The 22,500-nt window shown below is 45.8% G+C and overlaps 2 protein-coding genes across 6 annotated transcripts in view; one reads left to right on the forward strand and one right to left on the reverse strand.

Annotated features, from left to right (window-relative positions):
- The window catches only part of nup214 (nucleoporin 214), an 84,034-nt gene extending 80,288 nt beyond the window's left edge, over positions 1–3,746 (forward strand). For all 3 annotated transcript variants that reach the window (XM_081367011.1, XM_081367012.1, XM_081367013.1), the window contains 3 exons: positions 1,447–1,577; positions 3,427–3,460; positions 3,549–3,746. In XM_081367011.1, coding sequence (XP_081223137.1) covers positions 1,447–1,577; positions 3,427–3,460; positions 3,549–3,585 — 202 coding nt within the window. In that variant the 3' untranslated portion in view covers positions 3,586–3,746. The remainder of the gene's footprint in view (positions 1–1,446; positions 1,578–3,426; positions 3,461–3,548) is intronic.
- A 10,540-nt stretch (positions 3,747–14,286) lies between these two features.
- The window catches only part of fam78ab (family with sequence similarity 78 member Ab), a 15,088-nt gene continuing 6,874 nt past the window's right edge, over positions 14,287–22,500 (reverse strand). For all 3 annotated transcript variants that reach the window (XM_081365341.1, XM_081365340.1, XM_081365342.1), the window contains exon 2: positions 14,287–17,580. In XM_081365341.1, coding sequence (XP_081221467.1) covers positions 17,055–17,432 — 378 coding nt within the window. In that variant the 5' untranslated portion in view covers positions 17,433–17,580 and the 3' untranslated portion in view covers positions 14,287–17,054. The remainder of the gene's footprint in view (positions 17,581–22,500) is intronic.

Genomic DNA, 22,500 nt, shown 5'->3' on the forward strand with positions numbered 1-22,500 from the left:
TTCTATAAGCTGCTATTATTAGTGTAAGTGAAGATGTTGTGTTTCCAAGTGAATCGAGTCGCTCTGAGACGCTGAAAACACAAAAATGTAACGTGTAAATGAACTCAGTGCCACGCTTCACTCTGAAACACATGTTTATGAAGTTCAGTCACAGCCTTTGCCATTTGATAATCGCACTAAAGCCACATCATGATTCAGGGTTTAATCTTTCAGCCCAATAAAAGGATCTGAAATCCATGGTTTATTTTGACATTGAATGGGTTTGTTGTGTACGGACATACATATGGTGTTCATTTTATTTGTGCAAAGTCTGAGTCTTAAATGTGATACTCTTGAGTAAATGAAACCTTTCCAACATTTACTGATTTTGTTTTTCTTTTAAGTTTCTCTACTTAACAAACATTACCACAGTAAAGGATGTTAGATTAAAAGTGGAGAGAAAAAAATGAGAAAATACATTGTGAAGCATCACCGTGAAACTCAGTGAGCCGGAGAGAGAGTGATGATGTGAGGAGAGAGACGAGGCGTTGAGGGAAGTGTAATCTAGAGGAATAATTCATGCGATATTGATCATCAAACCGGGCGATCGCAGCGTCTGCCGTGAGCAGAATCAAACAAAAGACACAAATCTTCTACTGCCCTTGAAGAAAAACTACAAAAGCCTTCATGTGATGGAGAGTAAACAGTTGCAAGCCAAAAAACTAATGATCAGGATGTATATGAAGTGAGGAACAGGATACAAGACATGAAAAAACATGCAATAGAGAGAGTAAAGCTCTAACTAATAAAAGCGTCTAGTAAATGAACAGGTTTTTCTGCTTGAATGCTGATTATTCTCCTCATATTCTCCATTGTTGCGGCTCCTCTCTTCCCAGTCTGTCAGTAACGCTCTGTTTACTTCCTGTCTCTATGAAGCCCCTCCTTCTGAAAAGCACACTGTGCTCCGATTGGTCGGCTGGAGCAGTGTGTTGTGATTGGCCGAGCGCTTCGAGTGTGTTTGGGAAATGTCCCGCCTCTTACCATAACCGCCAGTTTAACACACTACTAACTAACTCAACCAGGCCCCGCCCCTTTATTCTGCGCATGAATTATTATAATGAGGAATATTGTGACGTGTTCGTTCCTGGGAGAAACTCAAGATACAATGGAGGCGTTTCAGGAGTTCAGAAACACTGACACTGATATAGAGAAGAACTGGAGCTTCTTCATGATCACACTGCAACACTAAAGAAAGATGAACACGTAGAAAAGCAGAAAGTGTCGTCTTTAATATGCGGTTGAGTGACAGATGGGGTCAGAGGTGCTGTGTATTTCAGTGTTGTGATCTAATCCTGGTGTGTGTGTGTGTGTGTGTAGGCACCTGTGCCGCATAACTCGCCCAAATAAACACTGCCATCTGTTCATCATGTTCAGCCTCTGACACAGTGCATGTTTTGATCATTCCAGGTTCGCGTCTCCTCCTAACGCGCCGTCGTTCGGCAGTCTAGCCAATCCCAGCGCAGCGACGCCATCGTTCGGGAGCCCGTCAGGATTCGGCGCTCAGACCGGCACGTTCCCCGGCTTCGGCTCGTCTGGAGGTGAGATCCCGACACATATATTTGTGGCCATTTAATTTAATATTCAACAGTATTATTGATCTTCTGCATTGACAGCATTATATGAGCTGGACGATGACATCACGGTTTACTCCAGAGCGGATAAATATATAAATGAACTAATTTAATAACTTTTTTACAACAAACTGACCCATCACTGATCTTCCTTAAGCTGGACTGTGACGCTCTTTTCTTCTAGACACAAACTCTGTTGCATTATTCTCCTGTTATCTCAGTAAAGCTGCTCTAAACTCTCTGTGTTGTGAAAGCGCTGTATAAATAACAGTGACTCGACATCCATGATTCAGGAGTCTACAGGCTCCGCTGTCAGACGTGCGGCTTCTGTTGTTGTGCTCTGCAGTTCCAGCAGTGCCTGATTCAGAGCTTGAACACGCGTCTGGTGTAAACGTGCAGACATGAGCCGCTCGCTCCTTCATTCACAATACACTGGATTTCTGTTTCTCTTCTTGTGGAAATAGTGTGAACTAGAAATCTGGAAAATCAAGATGTGCTTTTTTCACAAAAACTGATGATTAGTTTGAAAATTAATTCGGATTGATTTGAAACGCTCAAATGTTATCATGTTAGTATTCATCTAATTTAAAGTCCCCATGTAGTCAATACTTTCATCCCTTAAAAACATTTTATGTTTTTTTCCTTGAAAAATGCCTTAAAATATCTTGAGTGTAACTCGACACCCTTGCCTCATTTAGTATGCGCGGTTCTATGAATATGCAAATGAGCCCCGCCTCCACTCACTCACTCAGCTCAGAGATCCACTGGTTGACGATCACACGTTGATCTGATTGGTTACAAGGTAGTTTGTGACGTCAGAAACACCAGCGATTTCAAAGCGTGTTTTTGAGACTGTCTTTGGTTCACTGCAGTTTTAAGGAGGAAATACTCAGCAATGCTGTCGACTTATGAATTTACACATGGTTTGTCTTAAAGCAGATTAAAAACACATCATAGACACATAAACAACATTAAAAGCTGGATTTACACCACAGGGGGACTTTAACTAAACAAATAATCAACATCTCATTACCTAAACACCTTGTTTTTTTGTACTATCTATATACTATTTAAAGCTGGTCCTCAGTCTTAGAAAGCTCACCGTCTGCTGGTCTTTGCGGCGCTGAAGTGTGCCGTCTCTCATCAGCGTTTATCACAAGTGCCCCTCTTATGTGTCCTAGTTACAGTGGTAAACAGACTCAGTAATACGGTAAACATACACAGTATGACACAGGAGAGCCGGTTCAACACAACGGATTCGATGGGCCTTTAATATCACTGTGTTTCTGAAGAGCATATCTGAAGGCCAAAGTGGGCGGAGCCGGCCGTCGCTATCTTGGCCGCGCGTCACTCCCGGATAAACGAACATGTGCAGCGAGGCGGATTAGCTGAGGTGACGTGACGCTAACGCTAGCAGACAAATGGCTAGTAGTGACATCATCGGCAATCCACCTGTCACTCAAGTGGCCACGCCCTTAATTATGCACAACTTTAAGGTTTAATATAATTTAAACGGATGAGTTATAAAAACATTCACCCCCTCACAGTCGTCATGAAGGGCAGAATTAGTGATATAGACCAAAACCACTTTTTGCACCAGACTGTAAACATGTGTTTCTGCTGTAAAGTTGGGCATTTTAACATGAGGGATTATCGGTAATGACCCTCGTCTGCAGCCGGCCTCTAGTGGCCAGTGGATGAACTGCAGTTTAATTCTCTTCAGTGTTGATTCTAGAGAGAGAGGAAGGTTGCCGCTTGGTCGCTCTCCATTACTTGATGAAGTCTAACTGTGTTTGTGTGTTGCTTGTGATCGTAGGGTTTGGAGGCTTTGGGAACGCGAACACCAACCAGTAAGTGGCACGTCATGTGATTCACAGATGATCATCTCGGTGGTCACGTGTCCATCAGTGTCATGTTCACATCTCTGATGTCTTCCAGACCGTCGGCTCAGACCTTCAACAGTTGGAGGAGTTGATCCGCGGACTCTGACTTCCACCGACACGCTGATGTCATTTTATAGTGTGTGTGTGTGTGTGTGTGTGTCTGAATATGCCGTGAGGTTTGGTCATCTTTACGTGTGCTGATGTTTTATGTTTATGCTTTAACCTGCACAGAAATAAACTCGAGCGCTGTCTACCGGACGTGTCGTGTCTGTACTGTACAACTCTGCTGCTCTCACTATTGTTTTTACATTAGATTTATGACAGACATAGATTTATGCATTTGAACTGATTATAAAATTAACACAATTATGGATTACTCCATTTTAACAAATTAATAAACTTGTGGTGCATATTTGTCAGTCAGATTTCTGCACTCAAAAACAATTATGGCATAATTATTTATTTGCATACATCTGATTTTATTTAAAGGTACGCTATGTAACTTGTCCCTCTAGTGGTTAAAACACAGAACTGCATGCATTTTGCAGAAGAACATTGTTGTGGTGGTTCTTCGGCTCTGATAATGAATATGATTGTCCTGTGGATCATAAATCATTCACTCAGAGATATAATCAGTTCAGATGAAGGATCTCAAGCTGGAGAGTTACTGTAGTTTTACACCATAAACACGCCTCTTCCTTGAGAATAAACTCCAGCACAACCACCAGAATGAACGATCTTCATGACGATGCTTTACAGTGAACTCTCTTAGAGATACATGAGTTTATTAAAATATCTGAGTGATAATAATCCCTCATTTCTCTCCATCTAAAGCCAAGCTGATGTTTATTCTTGTTTTATTACGAGTTCTGTCTCATTCTCTTTTCTACAGCAGACGCTCTCTGTTTCCCGCACACACACACACACACTCACTCGCTCTATCTCACAAACACACACACACACAACTAACCCCTGCCACTCCCGCACCAGACACACACACACACACACAACTAACCCCTGCCACTCCCGCACCAGACACACACACACACAACTAACCCCTGACACTCCCGCACCAGACACACACACACACACACACACACAACTAACCCCTGACACTCCCGCACCAGACACACACACACACACACACACACAACTAACCCCTGACACTCCCGCACCAGACACACACACACACACACACACTCAACTAACCCCTGACACTCCCGCACCAGACACACACACACACACACACACACAACTAACCCCTGACACTCCCGCACCAGACACACACACACACACACACACACACACAACTAACCCCTGACACTCCCGCACCAGACACACACAACTAACCCCTGACACTCCCGCACCAGACACACACACACACACACACACACTCACTCGCTCTATCTCACAAACACACACACACACACACACACACACACACTCACTCGCTCTATCTCACAAACACACACACACACACTCAACTAACCCCTGCCACTCCCACACCAGACACACATACACACACACACACACACACACACACACACTCAACTAACCCCTGACACACACAGACACACACTCAACTAACCCCTGCCACTCCCACACCAGACACACACACACACACTCAACTAACCCCTGACACACACACACACACAACTAACCCCTGACACTCCCGCACCAGACACACACACACACACACACACACACACACTCACTCGCTCTATCTCACAAACACACACACACACACACACTCACTCGCTCTATCTCACAAACACACACACACACACTCAACTAACCCCTGCCACTCCCACACCAGACACACACACACACACACACACACACACACACACACACACACTCAACTAACCCCTGCCACTCCCACACCAGACACACACACACTCAACTAACCCCTGACACACACAGACACACACTCAACTAACCCCTGCCACTCCCACACCAGACACACACACACTCAACTAACCCCTGACACACACAGACACACACTCAACTAACCCCTGCCACTCCCACACCAGACACACACACACACACACTCAACTAACCCCTGACACACACACACACACACACTCAACTAACCCCTGCCACTCCCGCACCAGACACACACACTCAACTAACCCCTGACACACACACACACACACACACACACACTCAACTAACCCCTGCCACTCCCACACCAGACACACACACACACACAACTAACCCCTGCCACTCCCGCACCAGACACACACACACACACACACACTCAACTAACCCCTGCCACTCCCGCACCAGACACACACACACAACTAACCCCTGCCACTCCCGCACCAGACACACACACACACACACACACACAACTAACCTCTGCCACTCCCACACCAGACACACACACACACACACTCAACTAACCCCTGACACACACACACACACACACTCAACTAACCCCTGCCACTCCCACACCAGACACACACACACACACACACACACACACACAACTAACCTCTGCCACTCCCACACCAGACACACACACACACACACACACACACACACACTCAACTAACCCCTGACACACACACACACACACTCAACTAACCCCTGCCACTCCCACACCAGACACACACACACACACTCAACTAACCCCTGCCACTCCCGCACCAGACACACACACACACACACACACACACACACTCAACTAACCCCTGCCACTCTCGCACCAGACACACACACACACACACACACACACACACACACACACACACACACACACACACACACTCAACTAACCCCTGCCACTCCCGCACCAGACACACACACACACACACACACACACACACACAACTAACCCCTGCCACTCCCGCACCAGACACACACACACACACTCATCTAATCCCTGCCACTCCCGCACCAGACACACACACACACACACACACACACACACACTCAACTAACCCCTGCCACTCCCACACCAGACACACACACACACACACACACACACAACTAACCTCTGCCACTCCCACACCAGACACACACACACACACACTCAACTAACCCCTGACACACACACACACACACACACACACTCAACTAACCCCTGCCACTCCCACACCAGACACACACACACACACACACACACACACTCAACTAACCCCTGCCACTCCCACACCAGACACACACACACACACACACACACACACATTCAACTAACCCCTGCCACTCCCACACCAGACACACACACACACACACACACACACAACTAACCTCTGTCACTCCCACACCAGACACACACACACACACACACACTCAACTAACCCCTGCCACTCCCACACCAGACACACACACACACACACTCAACTAACCTCTGTCACTCCCACACCAGACACACACACACACACACACAACTAACCTCTGTCACTCCCACACCAGACACACACACACACACACACACACACACACACTCAACTAACCCCTGCCACTCCCACACCAGACACACACACACACTCAACTAACCCCTGACACACACACACACTCAACTAACCCCTGCCACTCCCACACCAGACACACACACACACTCAACTAACCCCTGACACACACACACACTCAACTAACCCCTGTCACTCCCACACCAGACACACACACACACACACACACACACACACACACAACTAACCTCTGTCACTCCCACACCAGACACACACACACACACACACACACTCAACTAACCCCTGTCACTCCCACACCAGACACACACACACACACACACTCAACTAACCCCTGCCACTCCCACACCAGACACACACACACACACACTCAACTAACCCCTGTCACTCCCACACCAGACACACACACACACACACACTCAACTAACCCCTGCCACTCCCACACCAGACACACACACACACACACACTCAACTAACCCCTGCCACTCCCACACCAGACACACACACACACACACACACAACTAACCTCTGCCACTCCCACACCAGACACACACACACACACACACTCAACTAACCCCTGCCACTCCCACACCAGACACACACACACACACACACACACTCAACTAACCCCTGCCACTCCCACACCAGACAGACACACACACACACACACACACTCAACTAACCCCTGCCACTCCCACACCAGACACACACACACACACACACAACTAACCTCTGCCACTCCCACACCAGACACACACACACACACACTCAACTAACCTCTGTCACTCCCACACCAGACACACACACACACACACACACACACACACACACACTCAACTAACCCCTGCCACTCCCACACCAGACAGACACACACACACACACACTCAACTAACCCCTGCCACTCCCACACCAGACAGACACACACACACACACACTCAACTAACCCCTGCCACTCCCACACCAGACACACACACACACACACACACACACACTCAACTAACCCCTGCCACTCCCACACCAGACAGACACACACACACACACTCAACTAACCCCTGACACTCCCGCACCAGACAGACACACACACACACACTCAACTAACCCCTGCCACTCCCACACCAGACAGACACACACACACACACACACACACACACACACACACACACACACACACACACACACACTCAACTAACCCCTGCCACTCCCACACCAGACACACACACACACACACACACACACACACACACTCAACTAACCCCTGCCACTCCCACACCAGACAGACACACACACACACACTCAACTAACCCCTGCCACTCCCACACCAGACACACACACACACACACTCAACTAACCCCTGACACACACACACACACACTCAACTAACCCCTGCCACTCCCACACCAGACAGACACACACACACACACACACACACACACACACACACACACACACACACACACACACACTCAACTAACCCCTGCCACTCCCACACCAGACACACACACACACACACACACACACACACACACTCAACTAACCCCTGCCACTCCCACACCAGACAGACACACACACACACACTCAACTAACCCCTGCCACTCCCACACCAGACAGACACACACACACACACACACACACACACACACACACACACACACACACTCAACTAACCCCTGCCACTCCCACACCAGACACACACACACACACACACACACACACACACACACACTCAACTAACCCCTGCCACTCCCACACCAGACACACACACACACTCAACTAACCCCTGACACACACACACACACACACACACACACTCAACTAACCCCTGCCACTCCCACACCAGACACACACACACACTCAACTAACCCCTGCCACTCCCACACCAGACAGACAGACACACACACACACACACACACACACACACACACACACACACACACACAACTAACCTCTGCCACTCCCACACACACACACACACACACACACACACACAACTAACCCCTGCCACTCCCACACCAGACACACACACACACACACAACTAACCCCTGCCACTCCCACACCAGACACACACACACACAACTAACCTCTGTCACTCCCACACCAGACACACACACACACACACACTCAACTAACCCCTGCCACTCCCACACCAGACACACACACACACACTCAACTAACCCCTGCCACTCCCACACCAGACACACACACACACACTCAACTAACCCCTGCCACTCCCACACCAGACACACACACACACACTCAACTAACCCCTGCCACTCCCACACCAGACACACACACACACACACAACTAACCTCTGTCACTCCCACACCAGACACACACACACACACACACACACTCAACTAACCTCTGCCACTCCCACACCAGGCACACACACACACACACACACACACACACACACACACACACTCAACTAACCTCTGCCACTCCCACACCCACACCAGACACACACACACACACACATACACACACAAAACTAACCCCTGACACACACACACACACACAACTAACCCCTGCCACTCCCGAACCAGACACACACACACACACACACTCAACTAACCCCTGCCACTCCCACACCAGACACACACACACACACACACACACAAATAACCTCTGTCACTCCCACACCAGACACACACACACACACACACACAACTAACCTCTGTCACTCCCACACCAGACACACACACACACACACACTCAACTAACCCCTGCCACACACACACACACACAACTAACCTCTGTCACTCCCACACCAGACACACACAACTAACCTCTGTCACTCCCACACCAGACACACACACACACAACTAACCTCTGTCACTCCCACACCAGACACACACACACACACACACACACACACAACTAACCTCTGTCACTCCCACACCAGACACACACACACACACACACACACACACACAACTAACCTCTGTCACTCCCACACCAGACACACACACACACACACACACACAAATAACCTCTGTCACTCCCACACCAGACACACACACACACACACAAATAACCTCTGTCACTCCCACACCAGACACACACACACACACACACACACACAAATAACCTCTGTCACTCCCACACCAGACACACACACACACACACACACAACTAACCTCTGTCACTCCCACACCAGACACACACACACACACACACTCAACTAACCCCTGCCACACACACACACACACAACTAACCTCTGTCACTCCCACACCAGACACACACACACACAACTAACCTCTGTCACTCCCACACCAGACACACACACACACACACACACACACAACTAACCTCTGTCACTCCCACACCAGACACACACACACACACACACACACAACTAACCTCTGTCACTCCCACACCAGACACACACACACACACACACACAACTAACCCCTGCCATACCTAGACCCAAATATTTTTGTGTTCTCTCCTGACATCTGACGTGTGTGTGTGTGTGTGTGTGTGTGTGTGTGTGTGTGTGTGTGTGTGTGTGTGTGTGTGTGTGTGTGTGTGTGTGTGTGTGTGTGTGTGTGTGTGTGTGTGTGTGTGGAATGTCACAGTCACTCAGGCTCTTATCAGCAGCTCTTGATCCGCATGAATGTGACGGGGGGGATCTCGAGTTCTTCAGATTCTTCTAGAAGAGTTTCAGAACTGTAGGAGAGTCGCTTCATCTCTCTCGAGCTTCAACACGTTCCTGATGCTGGAGTTTCTGAAGCTTCATGAGATCTGACCGCAGCATCAGTGATGAAGATGAAGATGATGAAGCACATTCAATAATCCTGCCCTTATTATCCCGGAGGGATTAGCAGAGAATAAAGCCATCATCAAGGAACACAAGATCAAACATCATGTTGAGTTAATATCAGTTCTGTTCTCTGCATGTTTTACCTTTTCCATCTCTCTATGATTATTAAAACTTAAAGGTTTCCTCAAAGAGAATAGCGAACTCCACACAATAACTATAACAATAACGACACAGGAATGATATCGCTGGAATCACTTTCAGGGTGATTTTTTTACCCAACTAATGAATGATTTAAAAAAAACAATGAAAACCAATCAGAATCCGTCCTCGAGCATTTAAAGCGACAGACGACAAAACTGCAGCTTATAATAAACAGAACAATATCATCTTGTTCATGTTTTGGGCCTTTTTCCTGTTGTTTTCCACTCTGTTAGTGCTGATCTGAACTTTAACACGTTAACTGTCAGTCCTTCATTTATACTTATATTGAGAGAATCAGTTTGATTCACTTCTCTGCTGAAGATTTAGAGAAAATATCAATTTGTGTCGTATTCGGCGTATACGACAGCGTGTTCCAGGTCCTGCCAATATCCAGCAACTTCTCACAGCCATTGAAGAGGAGTGGACCAACATTCCACAGGACACAGTCAACAACCTTTACTTATTTATTTTTTTGCCCCCCAATACAGTTAAACTGCACATTTTAGAGTGGTCTTTTATTGTGGACAGCCTAAGGCACACCTGTGCAATAATCATGCTGTCTCATCAGTATCTTGATATGCCACACCTGTGAGGTGGATGGATTATCTCGGCAAAGGAGAAGTGCTCACTAACACAGATTTAGACAGATTTGTGAACAATATTTGAGAGAAATAGGCCTTTTGTGTACATTGAAAAAAATTATAAACGTAACGCTTTTGCCCCCATTTTTCATGAGCTGAGCTGACTTTTTCTGTGTATTTCGTGCTGTTACTCGTAATTTGATTATTTTATCTTATTTTATAACTGACAGTGTAATAGTCTCTAACAATATTTGAAACTTAGAGTTAGACTAGTAGTTTTTTGTGTCACAACCTTAATTATTAAGGAAATGGGTCAAAAACAACGAAGACAATAAGCTTATTTTAATTTTAAATTTGTTTTAAATGTACACGTAGTATAACAGTGTGATATTTTTTATTTATTTATTTTTGTCTTTTCTTTCTGCAGCTCTGCTGGAATTCATAATCATGAGTCTTCATGGAAATGTTTTGTTTGGATCACACATGAACGCGCTCCATTATTAGCATCACTGATGTCGGTCTTAAGGAGATTATATGCGGTTATAGCGATATACGATAGCCTATATGTATTTATATACGAGACAGATGCACGAGAGCCGCCTGTAAATATAGCAGTGAACGCAGACGCGCATGCGCGGATCCATCATGAGCGTTCAGAAACTCACCTGTAATGCGCACACTCTCCGTCAATCAGCGAATTATAAAGCTTTGGCTCACTGTTGACGTCATTCTGTAAAGGTCACTGTCAGATGCGTTTTATTGTCAATCTTATTTGCAGATGATCAGAATCATGAGATCCCATCATGCCATGTTGATCCCAGTGTCTCGCTGCTTTAGTTTAAGCCTCTTCCTCATCCATGGATAATGGGATATTTTCTGCTTCAGTTTAATCCACTGTAGATTAATGATCTCAAACCCGCCAGTGTCATAAATCACAACCAGTTATTTTAAAATACACTAGCATTCATAGGTTTGGGGTCTGTAAGATCTAATGTTTCTGAAAGAGTCTATAAGCTCACCAAGGCTGCGTTTATTTGGTCAAAAATACAGTAAAACAATGAAATATTATAACAATGTAAATCATCTGTTTTCTATGTGAATATATAGTAAAGTGTAATTTATTCCTGTGATCAAAGCTGAATTTTCAGCATCATTACTCCAGTCTTCAGTGTCACATGATCCTTCAGAAATTGTAATATGATGATTCGATGCTCAAGAAACATTTATGATTATTATCAATGTTCAATTTTTGTTTGATTTATTCTGATATGACACGGCCCGCATTAATGTCAGTCCCGAATACTGTAGTCAAAAACGGTGAAACTGGTTTTCATCAGATTTCATCTTTATGAAGACACTCGTCATGATTAATTATTATTTTATAGAGCTTCATCTGTCATATCAGACATTAATCACGTCACAAACTCACTTTCGCTTCTGCTTTTATGATATGGAGTCAAATCCATGTCACATATTTGCAGAACAAAAAACAAATGTGGGTTTGCAAATAAAAATAAGTGTGTGTGAGTGAGTGAGTGAGTGAGTGTGTGTGTGTGTGTGTGTGTGTGTGTGTGTGTGTGTGTGTGTGTGTGTGTGTGAGTGAGTGAGTGAGTGAGTGAGTGTGTGTGTGTGTGTGTGTGTGTGTGTGTGTGTGTGTGTGTGTGTGTGTGTGTGTGTGTGTGTGTGTGTGTGTGTGTGTGTGTGTGTGTGTGTGTGTGTGTGTGTGTGTGTGTGTGTGTGTGTGTGTGTGTGTGTGTGTTTTGCAACAATAGGCCTATGTGGCAGGGCTTGATTCCATACTCTTGTTCTTCATTTTCTTCTGTCTGTTTTGATTAAACAGCTCTTGCCAGTTTCATTAAAGTATTAATCTGTAATATCTAAGCACATCAAAGATGTAAAACAAACATAATGCAGTGATGGCGAATGAAGACAAGAAACTCTGCAGAATTTCACAGTTTTATTCTTCATGAAAAATTCAGCTGTCCTTGAATGTTTTGTATTCGCATCTTCACAGACCGAAATGTTTCCCACTTCTGTTTTTCAAGTATTTTTGTCAGAGCTTTAAAACAATCTGAAACACCAGAGAGAACAAGAGTCTGACGCTACACACACACACACACACACACACACACACACACACACACTCTCTCTCTCTCTCTCAAACACACACACTCACACAGAGAGACACTCTCTCTCTCTCTCTCTCACACACACACACACACACACACACACACACAACAGAAGACACTCACACACTCACACAGACAAATTCTCTCATAAACACACACACACCCACTCAAACTTCCCGCTAATTGAACTGAAGGAACTCATCATTATAATTTCATATCTAAAACTCAATGATTTATTGTGGATATTATTGTTGTGACTGAATGTTCTCTGAATGTTCTTAAACACGAAGTAACATTTAAACCGGTAGACTAAAAACGTTCCATGAACGATGTATAAATGTTTGTTGTGCTGACGCTTTGAGAACGTTATTAAAGACCAGATAACGTTGAACGAACGTTCCATTAACGTTACTTTTATTTATTTATTGTAATCTAATTTGTATTTATTTTTAAATAAAAATTATTTTTCTTGTGAATTATTAACTGTTCACACAACTGATCACGTATCGTAGGATTCTTGACATGAAAATGAACGTTTAATAATGATGGATACAATATGCTGGAGGTACAAATAATCAGAAACCTCAAATATAATTCTTCAGTCATGTTGTCTATAAGCAAACACACACACACACACACACACACACACACACATCGTGCCAAACACACACGAGCATCAAATAAAACACCCAAAAGCGTTTTCTGAACTGATGGCGTCGGCGCTGAATGCTGAGGAGTTTATATGATCTACACGGACTCACATTGTTCATATCCCAGCATTCACTGCATGTTTAATGTCACACGTCACTCACAACATCGTCCTGACGAGTTTCCAGCATCAACACGATCACATTTCAGTGGAATAAGGCCTTCAATGTGATCAATAACAAATGGCATGAGGAGCGTTTGAGTTTAAAATACTGAACGGATCCAAAGTGTGCTTATCCGCCGTTTTATGAACATTAAGCAAATCTGCCCTTAAATCCTCAGCACTGCAATGCAAAAAATAGATTATTTAAATGTTAATGTATACATTATCAGTCATAAGTTTGGAATAATTCAGATATTTAATGTTTTTAAAGTCTAATCAAAGCTGCGTTTATTTGATCAAAAACACTGTAAAACAGTGAAATATTATTCCAGTGTAAATCATCTGTTTTCTATGTGAATATATAGTAAAGTGTAATTTGTTCCTGTGATCAAAGCTGAATGTTCAGCATCATTACTCCAGTCTTCAGTGTCACATGATCCTTCAGAAATCACTCTAATATGATGATCATTAATTATTCCAAAGTTTGGACTGCTAGTGCTCATCATGTGTCTTTCACTTATGTTGATTTCATTAAACATCGCTGTATGACAGCAAAGAGCAGAGGAAATAATGTGCAGTTCTTTTGAATTGTGTCGTTTGGAAACACAAGTTTGTCTCTAGTTTGATTTCAGGAGCTGATCCATGAGGATTCTCCAGCGCTCCTGTCGCCGTTCCTTCATTCAAACTGATAGTTCGTTCGTAAAAACTCTATTGATTGGCCACGACGTCTTGACACAGCAATGGCTGACAACTCACATGTAGTAGAAAATATATACTTGCTCTTGTAAAACACAGCAGAAGTGCATCAGTGGCTGGTCGGAAACACAAACACTGGAGCTCCTGTTGGAAACACTGAATGCATAATAATAACGGCGTCCCGCTCCGGTTTGGTGTCCTGGTTTCGGTTCACCGGATCTGACAGGTAGGATGTGCGAGGTTTACTGCATTGCACTTGATTTAAGGCGAAAAGTTTGCAGTGAAAGCAATGTAAACTTAAGGCAGCGTGAATCGAACAGTCTGAGTGCGTCTCAATCCGCTCTCTAGATCCCTGGATCGTCAATCAATACACAACTGACAACATCCTGGTGTTTATGAACAACAGCAGCACAGATGTCTTTCTGACATTATTGTTTGTAATGTCATTTAAAGCATATTATGATAAACACAATTCCCTTCAACTTTTCAGCTGTAAATTTCTTATAAATAGTAGCGAGATTATGTTCACTGCCTGTCTATCATTGTTTTCCTGTTTATCATGGTTGCTTTAACAATCTGTATTGTATAAAGTGCTGTAGAAATAAAGCTGAATTAATTTGACTAAAATATATATTTTTAAACATCTATCATTTGCACGATTGTGTTCTACGGAGCCCCTAAAGGGACATGGTGATGGAAAAAAAATGAGACGGGCATAGATATTATATGTCAATGCTTTTGCGTTCGCTCACAAAACTTTTTAAGTTCTTTGCGAGTGAACGCAAAGTTTCTCTGGGAAACGAAAAAGTTTTGGAAGCGAACGCAAAGTTTCTCTAGGAAACAGAACATTTTTGGAAGCGAACGTAATGTTTTTCGGGAGAACGCAAAAGTTTTGGAAGCGAAAGTAAAGTTTCTCTGGGAAACGAAAAAGTTTTGGAAGCGAACGCAAAGTTTCTCTGGGAAACGGAAAAGTTTTGGAAGCGAACACAAAGTTTCTCTGGGAAACGGAAAAGTTTTGGAAGCGAACGCAAAGTTTCTCTGGGAAACGAAAAAGTTTTGGAAGCGAACGCAAAGTTTTACAGGAGAATGCAAACGTTTTGGAAGCGAACAAAGTTTCTATGGGAAATGGAAAAGTTTTGGAAGCAAACGTAAAATTTTACAGGAGAACGCAAACATTTTGGAATCAAACAAAAAGTTTCCCTGGGAAACAGAATATTTTTGGAAGTGACCGTTAAGTTTTTCGGGAGAACGCAAAAGTTTTGGAAGCGAAAGTAAAGTTTCTCTGGGAAACGGAAAAGTTTTGGAAGCGAACGTAAAGTTTCTATGGGAAAAGGAAAAGTTTTGGAAGCAAACGTAAAGTTTTACAGGAGAATGGAAAAGTTTTGGAAGCGAACAAAGTTTATATTGGAAATGGAAAAGTTTTGGAAGCGAACGTAAAATTTTACAGGAGAATGCAAACATTTTGGAATCAAACACAAAGTTTCTCTGGGAAACGGAAAAGTTTTGGAAGCGAACGTAAAGTTTTTCGGAAGAACGGAAAAGTTTTGGAAGCAAACGTAAAGTTTTTCGGGAGAACGCAAAAGTTTTGGAAGTGAATGCAAAGTTTCTCTGGGAAACGGAAAAGCATTGATGTACATCTCATATTTTTTCCATCACCCGTAAGAGTCGATTCCCGCTTCAGAATTTCCCCAATGCTCCCTGGTTTTGCGGTGCATGTGGGACTTTTATAAGTGAGCGAGCGTTTCAGTGCACTAGATTTGCGTTTGATACCCTTGAAATGATCAGTCGACTAGGGTGCGGATTGAGGGACCCTCTTTCCATTCGTCAGAGACGTCGCGTTTCATCAAGCAATATTCCCACACACACAAAAAAAGCCTTGTCTTTTTGCAGTGGCGTTTAGCACAGTGATTCCCGACCCGTTTTGGTGGAAGCTCATCCCAGTCTCAGTGTTTGGGAGGAATGACGACCACCGGCTCTCCGGCCCGCGGACGCCACATCAGCACCTGCGCGTCGTTGGCGTTGGGCTTTACCAAGGCGTTTTGCGGGATGGCTTCGTTCTTTCCCAGAACCTGCGGCTGCTCCTGCGCGATCGGCTCCTGAAGCTTCGCTCTCATTCCCAACGGTTTCTCGGGATCCACCTCAATGTGGAGACGCATGCGCCAGCGCACCGTCTGCAGAACCAGGATCTCTCCCGACGCCTGGTTGATGGCCACCAGCCACGTGGTGAAGCTCTGATCCCTACGGATGCTGCTCAGCATGGGAACATTGCAGTCGCTCACCGGGATGCCCCACGTCACGCTGGGATAGAAGTTATCGTTCATGCTGACGGTGAACTTGGTGTCCTTCTTAGTGGGACCCACGATGGTGCAGGTTTCGGTGGTATTGCCATACCACGGGTAGTTTACGCCGTCCGAGTCACTGATGGCTTGGATTTTCCCATCTCGGAGATCCGGAAGCTCCCAGCTGGACCTGTGGGAAACACCAGAGGATGATGAGAGGGTTTGTTCTGACTCTACCCTTCTGAAAAAGATCTGTAGTGCATCTTGCAAGTATATTTTTTAAAAGATGCATTTATATTAAATGTTTGCAATGTATTAAAATGTGCAAAGCTTTTTGCAAGTGAAAAGTTTCGGAAGCAAACGCAAAGTTTCTCTGGGAAACAAAACATTTTTGGAAGCAAACACAAAGTTTCTCTGGGAAATGGAAAAGACACCAGAGGATGATGAGAGCACTGAGACGTTTGTTCTGACTCTACCCTTCTGAAAAAGAAGAGCTCTTATCTGTGTTGCATCTTGCAAGTATATATTTAAAAAGATGCATTTGCAAACATTTAATATAATGTCTTAAATTGCAAGTTTTGGAAGCGAATGCAAAGTTTCTCTGGGAAATGGAAAAGTTTTGCGGAAAAGACTTGGAGGCGTACGCAAAGTTATTCAGGAGAACGCAAAGTTTCTCTGGGAATGGAAAAGTTTTGGAAGCGAACGCAAAGTTTCTATGGGAAACAAAATTCCTAACCCTAACCCTGAGAATGCAAACGTTTTGGAAGCAAATGCAAAGTTTCTCTGGGAAACGGAAAAGTCTTGGAAGCGAACGCAAAGTTTCTCTGGGAAACAGAAACGTGTTGGAAGCAAACACAAAGTTCCCTTTCGAGGGAACTCGCACTGCGTCGTTAAAAACAACTCTTTGGGGACACTCCCTGAGCGTGCGCCTCTGAAGTATGAATGAAACTATTCCAATCCTGATTGGTGTTGCGCCATGACGTAACGTGACGGCATACCCGAAAGTATAAATAGACACCGGCACACACACGCGTTAGCTTTCGCTCTTCAGTAAGCGCTCTCTGTTCTGTCTGTTATATTTGGTGATGTTTGTCACGTATCTGATCATTATTATGGCGAGTAAGCAGTTCAAAAAATGTGTGCAACCCTGCCCTAGATATATCACGGGTGGGGACACACATCAGTTATGTGTGGACTGTTTGGGAGTGCAGCACGCCCGGGCAGCTCTCAAAGGAGCTGCTTGCGGTCATTGTGAATCACTCCTCATATCGGCAAGAACAGAAAGAGAGCGCTGCCTCTAGATCCCCTCCCTCGGGAGCCTGGCAACAGAGGAAACGCTCTCACCCGAAGTCCTCTAGCCAGAAGGGCGACCTGAGGGACGTCCTTCAGGCGAAGAGGGCTTCGGGAAAGAGGTCCTAACTGGGGTGCTAGGATCTCGGAGGGCTGTCCCCCCCGCACAAGAACAACCGAGCCCTCAGGAAATCGATGTCGGTTTCCCGCCGTCCACAACGTTTCGGGCCACATCAATTTCCAGCGAACGCACACGGTGTCGTTCATCCCAAAAATTTGTAAATGAGCAACGATTATGGTCACAAAATCAGTCTCAGCTAATTCCTGCTGGCCTTCCGCTTCAGGTGGTCGAGAACAGTGCTCGAAAAATACCCGAGGCCAGCCTCGAGAGGCTGGTTCCCTTAGTAGATTTTGTAGAAGCGTGGCAACGTCTTCCCAATATATCTGCATGGGTCCTGCGTATAATAAAAATAGGGTGCAGACTGCAGTTCGGTCAGTTTGCTCACTATTCCCATCATTGTGAATCAAATCAGATCCGAGGACTGGTTTGTCACGATAGATCTAAAAGACGCTTATTTCCATGTCTCCATCCTTCCATGTCACAGGAGATTCCTGAGGTTCGCTTTCGGGGGCGAAGCGTACTAATATCGGGTTCTTCCGTTCGGCCTAGCACTCTCTCCCCGCACGTTCACCAAGTGTATGGATGCAGCTCTGGCCCCACTGAGGCTTCAGGGCATCCGTATACTGAATTATATCGACGACTGGCTCATATTGGCCCAGTCTCGAGAAATGGCAGTATGGCATTGAGATGTCGTCCTTGGCCACATTCAGAACCTGGGGTTGAGACTCAACACGAAGAAAAGCGTGTTTGCGTGAAAACTACGTTTCTGGGCGTGGTATGGAATTCAGTTATGATGCGGGCACATATGTCTCCCGCACGTATCGAGTCCATCCTGGCCATGGTGTCCAGGATAAAGCTAGGCCAGGCCATCACTGTAAAGCAATTTTCAAAGACCACATAATCCAACATAATACCTTTGGGCCTTCTACACATGAGGCCCCTTCAGTGGTGGCTGAAAGCCAAGGGGTTTTCCCAGAGGGGAAATCCGTTCCGTACAATCAGGGTCACGCGCAGATGCCTTCGTTCCCTATTAATATGGAAGAAACCTTGGTTTGACAGACGCCTCCCTCACTGGTTGGGGCGTGGTCATGGAAGCCCGCTTTGCCAGGGGTCTGTGGCAGGACCATCATCGCTCTTGGCATATAAATTGCCTAGAGATGTTGGCTGTGTTCAGAGCTTTGAGGAGCTTCCTACCAGACATCAAAGGCTACCATGTCTTGATACGGTCAGACAATACGTCGGTAGTCGCTTATCTGAATCGACAGGGGGGTCTCAGATCGCGCCCTCTCTACAAACTGGCGCATCAGATTCTCTTCTGGTCCCAGGGCAAGCTGTTGTCCATCAGAGCAATGTTTGTCCCGGGGGTTCAGAATCAGGGAGCGGACATCCTGTCAAGACAGGGGCTGAGGCCCGGGGAATAGAGACTTCACCCGGATGTGGTGAAGTTGATATGGGAGAGGTTTGGACCTATGGAAGTGGACCTGTTTGCATCTCGAGAGACGTCCCACTGTCCACTGTGGTTTTCCCTATCACATCCAGCTCCACTGGGGTTGGATGCCATGGTACTTGTACGCTTTTCCCCCGATCGCTCTTTTCCCGGGAGTTTTGGAGAGGGTCTGTCGAGAGGGAGTCAGTCTACTCCTAGTAGCCCCGTTTTGGCCGGCCCGAGTATGGTTCTCAGACATAACAGCACTCCTGATAGGTCCGCCATGGCAGATCCCTCTTGAGGTGGGATCTGTTGTCTCAGGCGGAAGGCACGATATTCCACCCTCGCCCAGAGCTGTGGAAGTTGTGGGTCTGGCCCCTGAGGGGGTACAGTACTTACTGTAGATGCTGGCCTTTCAGCTCGAGTGGTCGAGACCATACTCAGCTCCAGAGCTCCTTCCACGAGGAGATTGTATGGCCTAAAGTGGAATGTGTTTTCCACTTGGTGTAGAGAACAGAGTTAGACCCAGTTAACTGCCCAGTGGCTTCAGTTCTGGAATTCCTTCAAGATCGCTTCTCTGCTGGTCTCACCCCTTCCACATTTAAGGTGTACGTGGCTGCCATTGCGGCTTTCCATGCACCACTAAGTGATGGGCCGCTGGGGAGGAACCAGCTGGTCATACGTTTTCTCCGTGGTACACGGAGGATGAGACCGACAACCAGGACCAGAGTTCCTGCCTGGGATCTGGCGGTGGTTCTTGAAGGGTTATCCCTTGCCCCTTTCGAACCACTTCAGTCGGCATCATCTAAGGACTTGACGTTTAAGATGGCATTTCTCTTAGCCATTACCTCGCTTAAGAGGGTGGGAGATCTCCAAGCCCTGGCAGTTTCGCCACCTTGCTTGGAGTTTGCCCCGGGAGGAGTTAAGACCACCTTGCATCCGAGACCTGGCTATGTGCCCAAGGTGCCTTCCAACGTGGCAAGGTCTATCGTCCTGCAGGCATTTCATCCTCCACCACATGTGTCGGCAGAAGAAGAGAGACTCCATGTGCTTTGACCTGTCAGAGCACTGAGTATTTACCTTGAGAGGTCCTCTTCTTGGAGGAAGTCGGACCAACTGTTAGTGTAATTTGGGACACCTAAGAAGGGGCTCCCTGCATCCAAGCAAAAAATCAGTAACTGGATTGTACAGGCTATTGTCTCGGCTTACCAGGTGCGCAATCTGCCTTCACCTTTGGCCATAAGGGCTCATTCCACTAGAGGCATGGCTTCCTCTAGGGCCCTCTACTCGGGGGTGCCCCTCCAGAAGATCTGGTAGGTTGGGCTACCCCACACACACTTTTATCAGATTATATACTCTGCACCTCCCTAATACGCTCTCGCCCTAGCTTGTGCCTGATCAGTTTCACACAGGGGCAGGCATTTTGATGCGTGGTATAGTGGGTATTCGTTCCCCAAAGAGTCGTTTTTAACGACGCAGTGCAAGTTCCCTCGAAAGGGAAAGTCTCGGGTTGCGTCTGTAACCCTTGTTCCCTGTGTCACCTTGCCACGCCCCTTCATGCCTGGGAGCGGCTTACTTCATCACGAGGCTAACGCGTGTGTGTGCCGGTGTCTATTTATACTTCCGGGTATGCCATCACGTTACGTCATGACGCAACACCAATCAGGATTGGAATAGTTTCATTCATACTTCAGAGGCGCACGCTCAGGGAGCGTCCCCAAAGAGTCGTTTTTAACGATGCAATATCTCGTTCCCTTCTCAGGGAACAAGGGTTACAGACGTAACCCGAGACGTTTCTCTGGGAAACGGAAAAGTTTTGGAAGCAAACGCAGAGTTTCTCTAGGAAACGGAAAAGTTTTGGAAGCAAACACAAAGTTTCTCTGGGAAACTGAAAAGTTTTGGAACTGAACGCAAAGTTTCTCTGGGAAACGGAAAAGTTTTGGAAGCGAACGCAAAGTTTTACGGGAGAACACAAACGTTTTGGAAGCGAAAGCAAAGTTTCTCTAGGAAACGGAAACGTTTTGGAAGCGAACGCAAAGTTTTGCGGGAGAACGCAAAAGTTTTGGAAGCTAACTCAAAGTTTCACTGGGAAAGGGAAAAGTTTTGGAAGCGAACTCAAAGTTTCACTGGGAAACGGAAAAGTTTTGGAAGCGAATGCAAAGTTTCTCTAGGAAACGGAAACGTTTTGGAAGCGAATGCAAAGTTTCTCTAGGAAACGGAAACGTTTTGGAAGCGAGCGCAAAGTTTTACGGGAGAACACAAACGTTTCGGAA

The sequence above is a fragment of the Scardinius erythrophthalmus genome (assembly GCF_964197995.2).
Source record: "Scardinius erythrophthalmus genome assembly, chromosome: 5".
Classification (NCBI taxonomy): Eukaryota; Metazoa; Chordata; class Actinopteri; order Cypriniformes; family Leuciscidae; genus Scardinius; species Scardinius erythrophthalmus.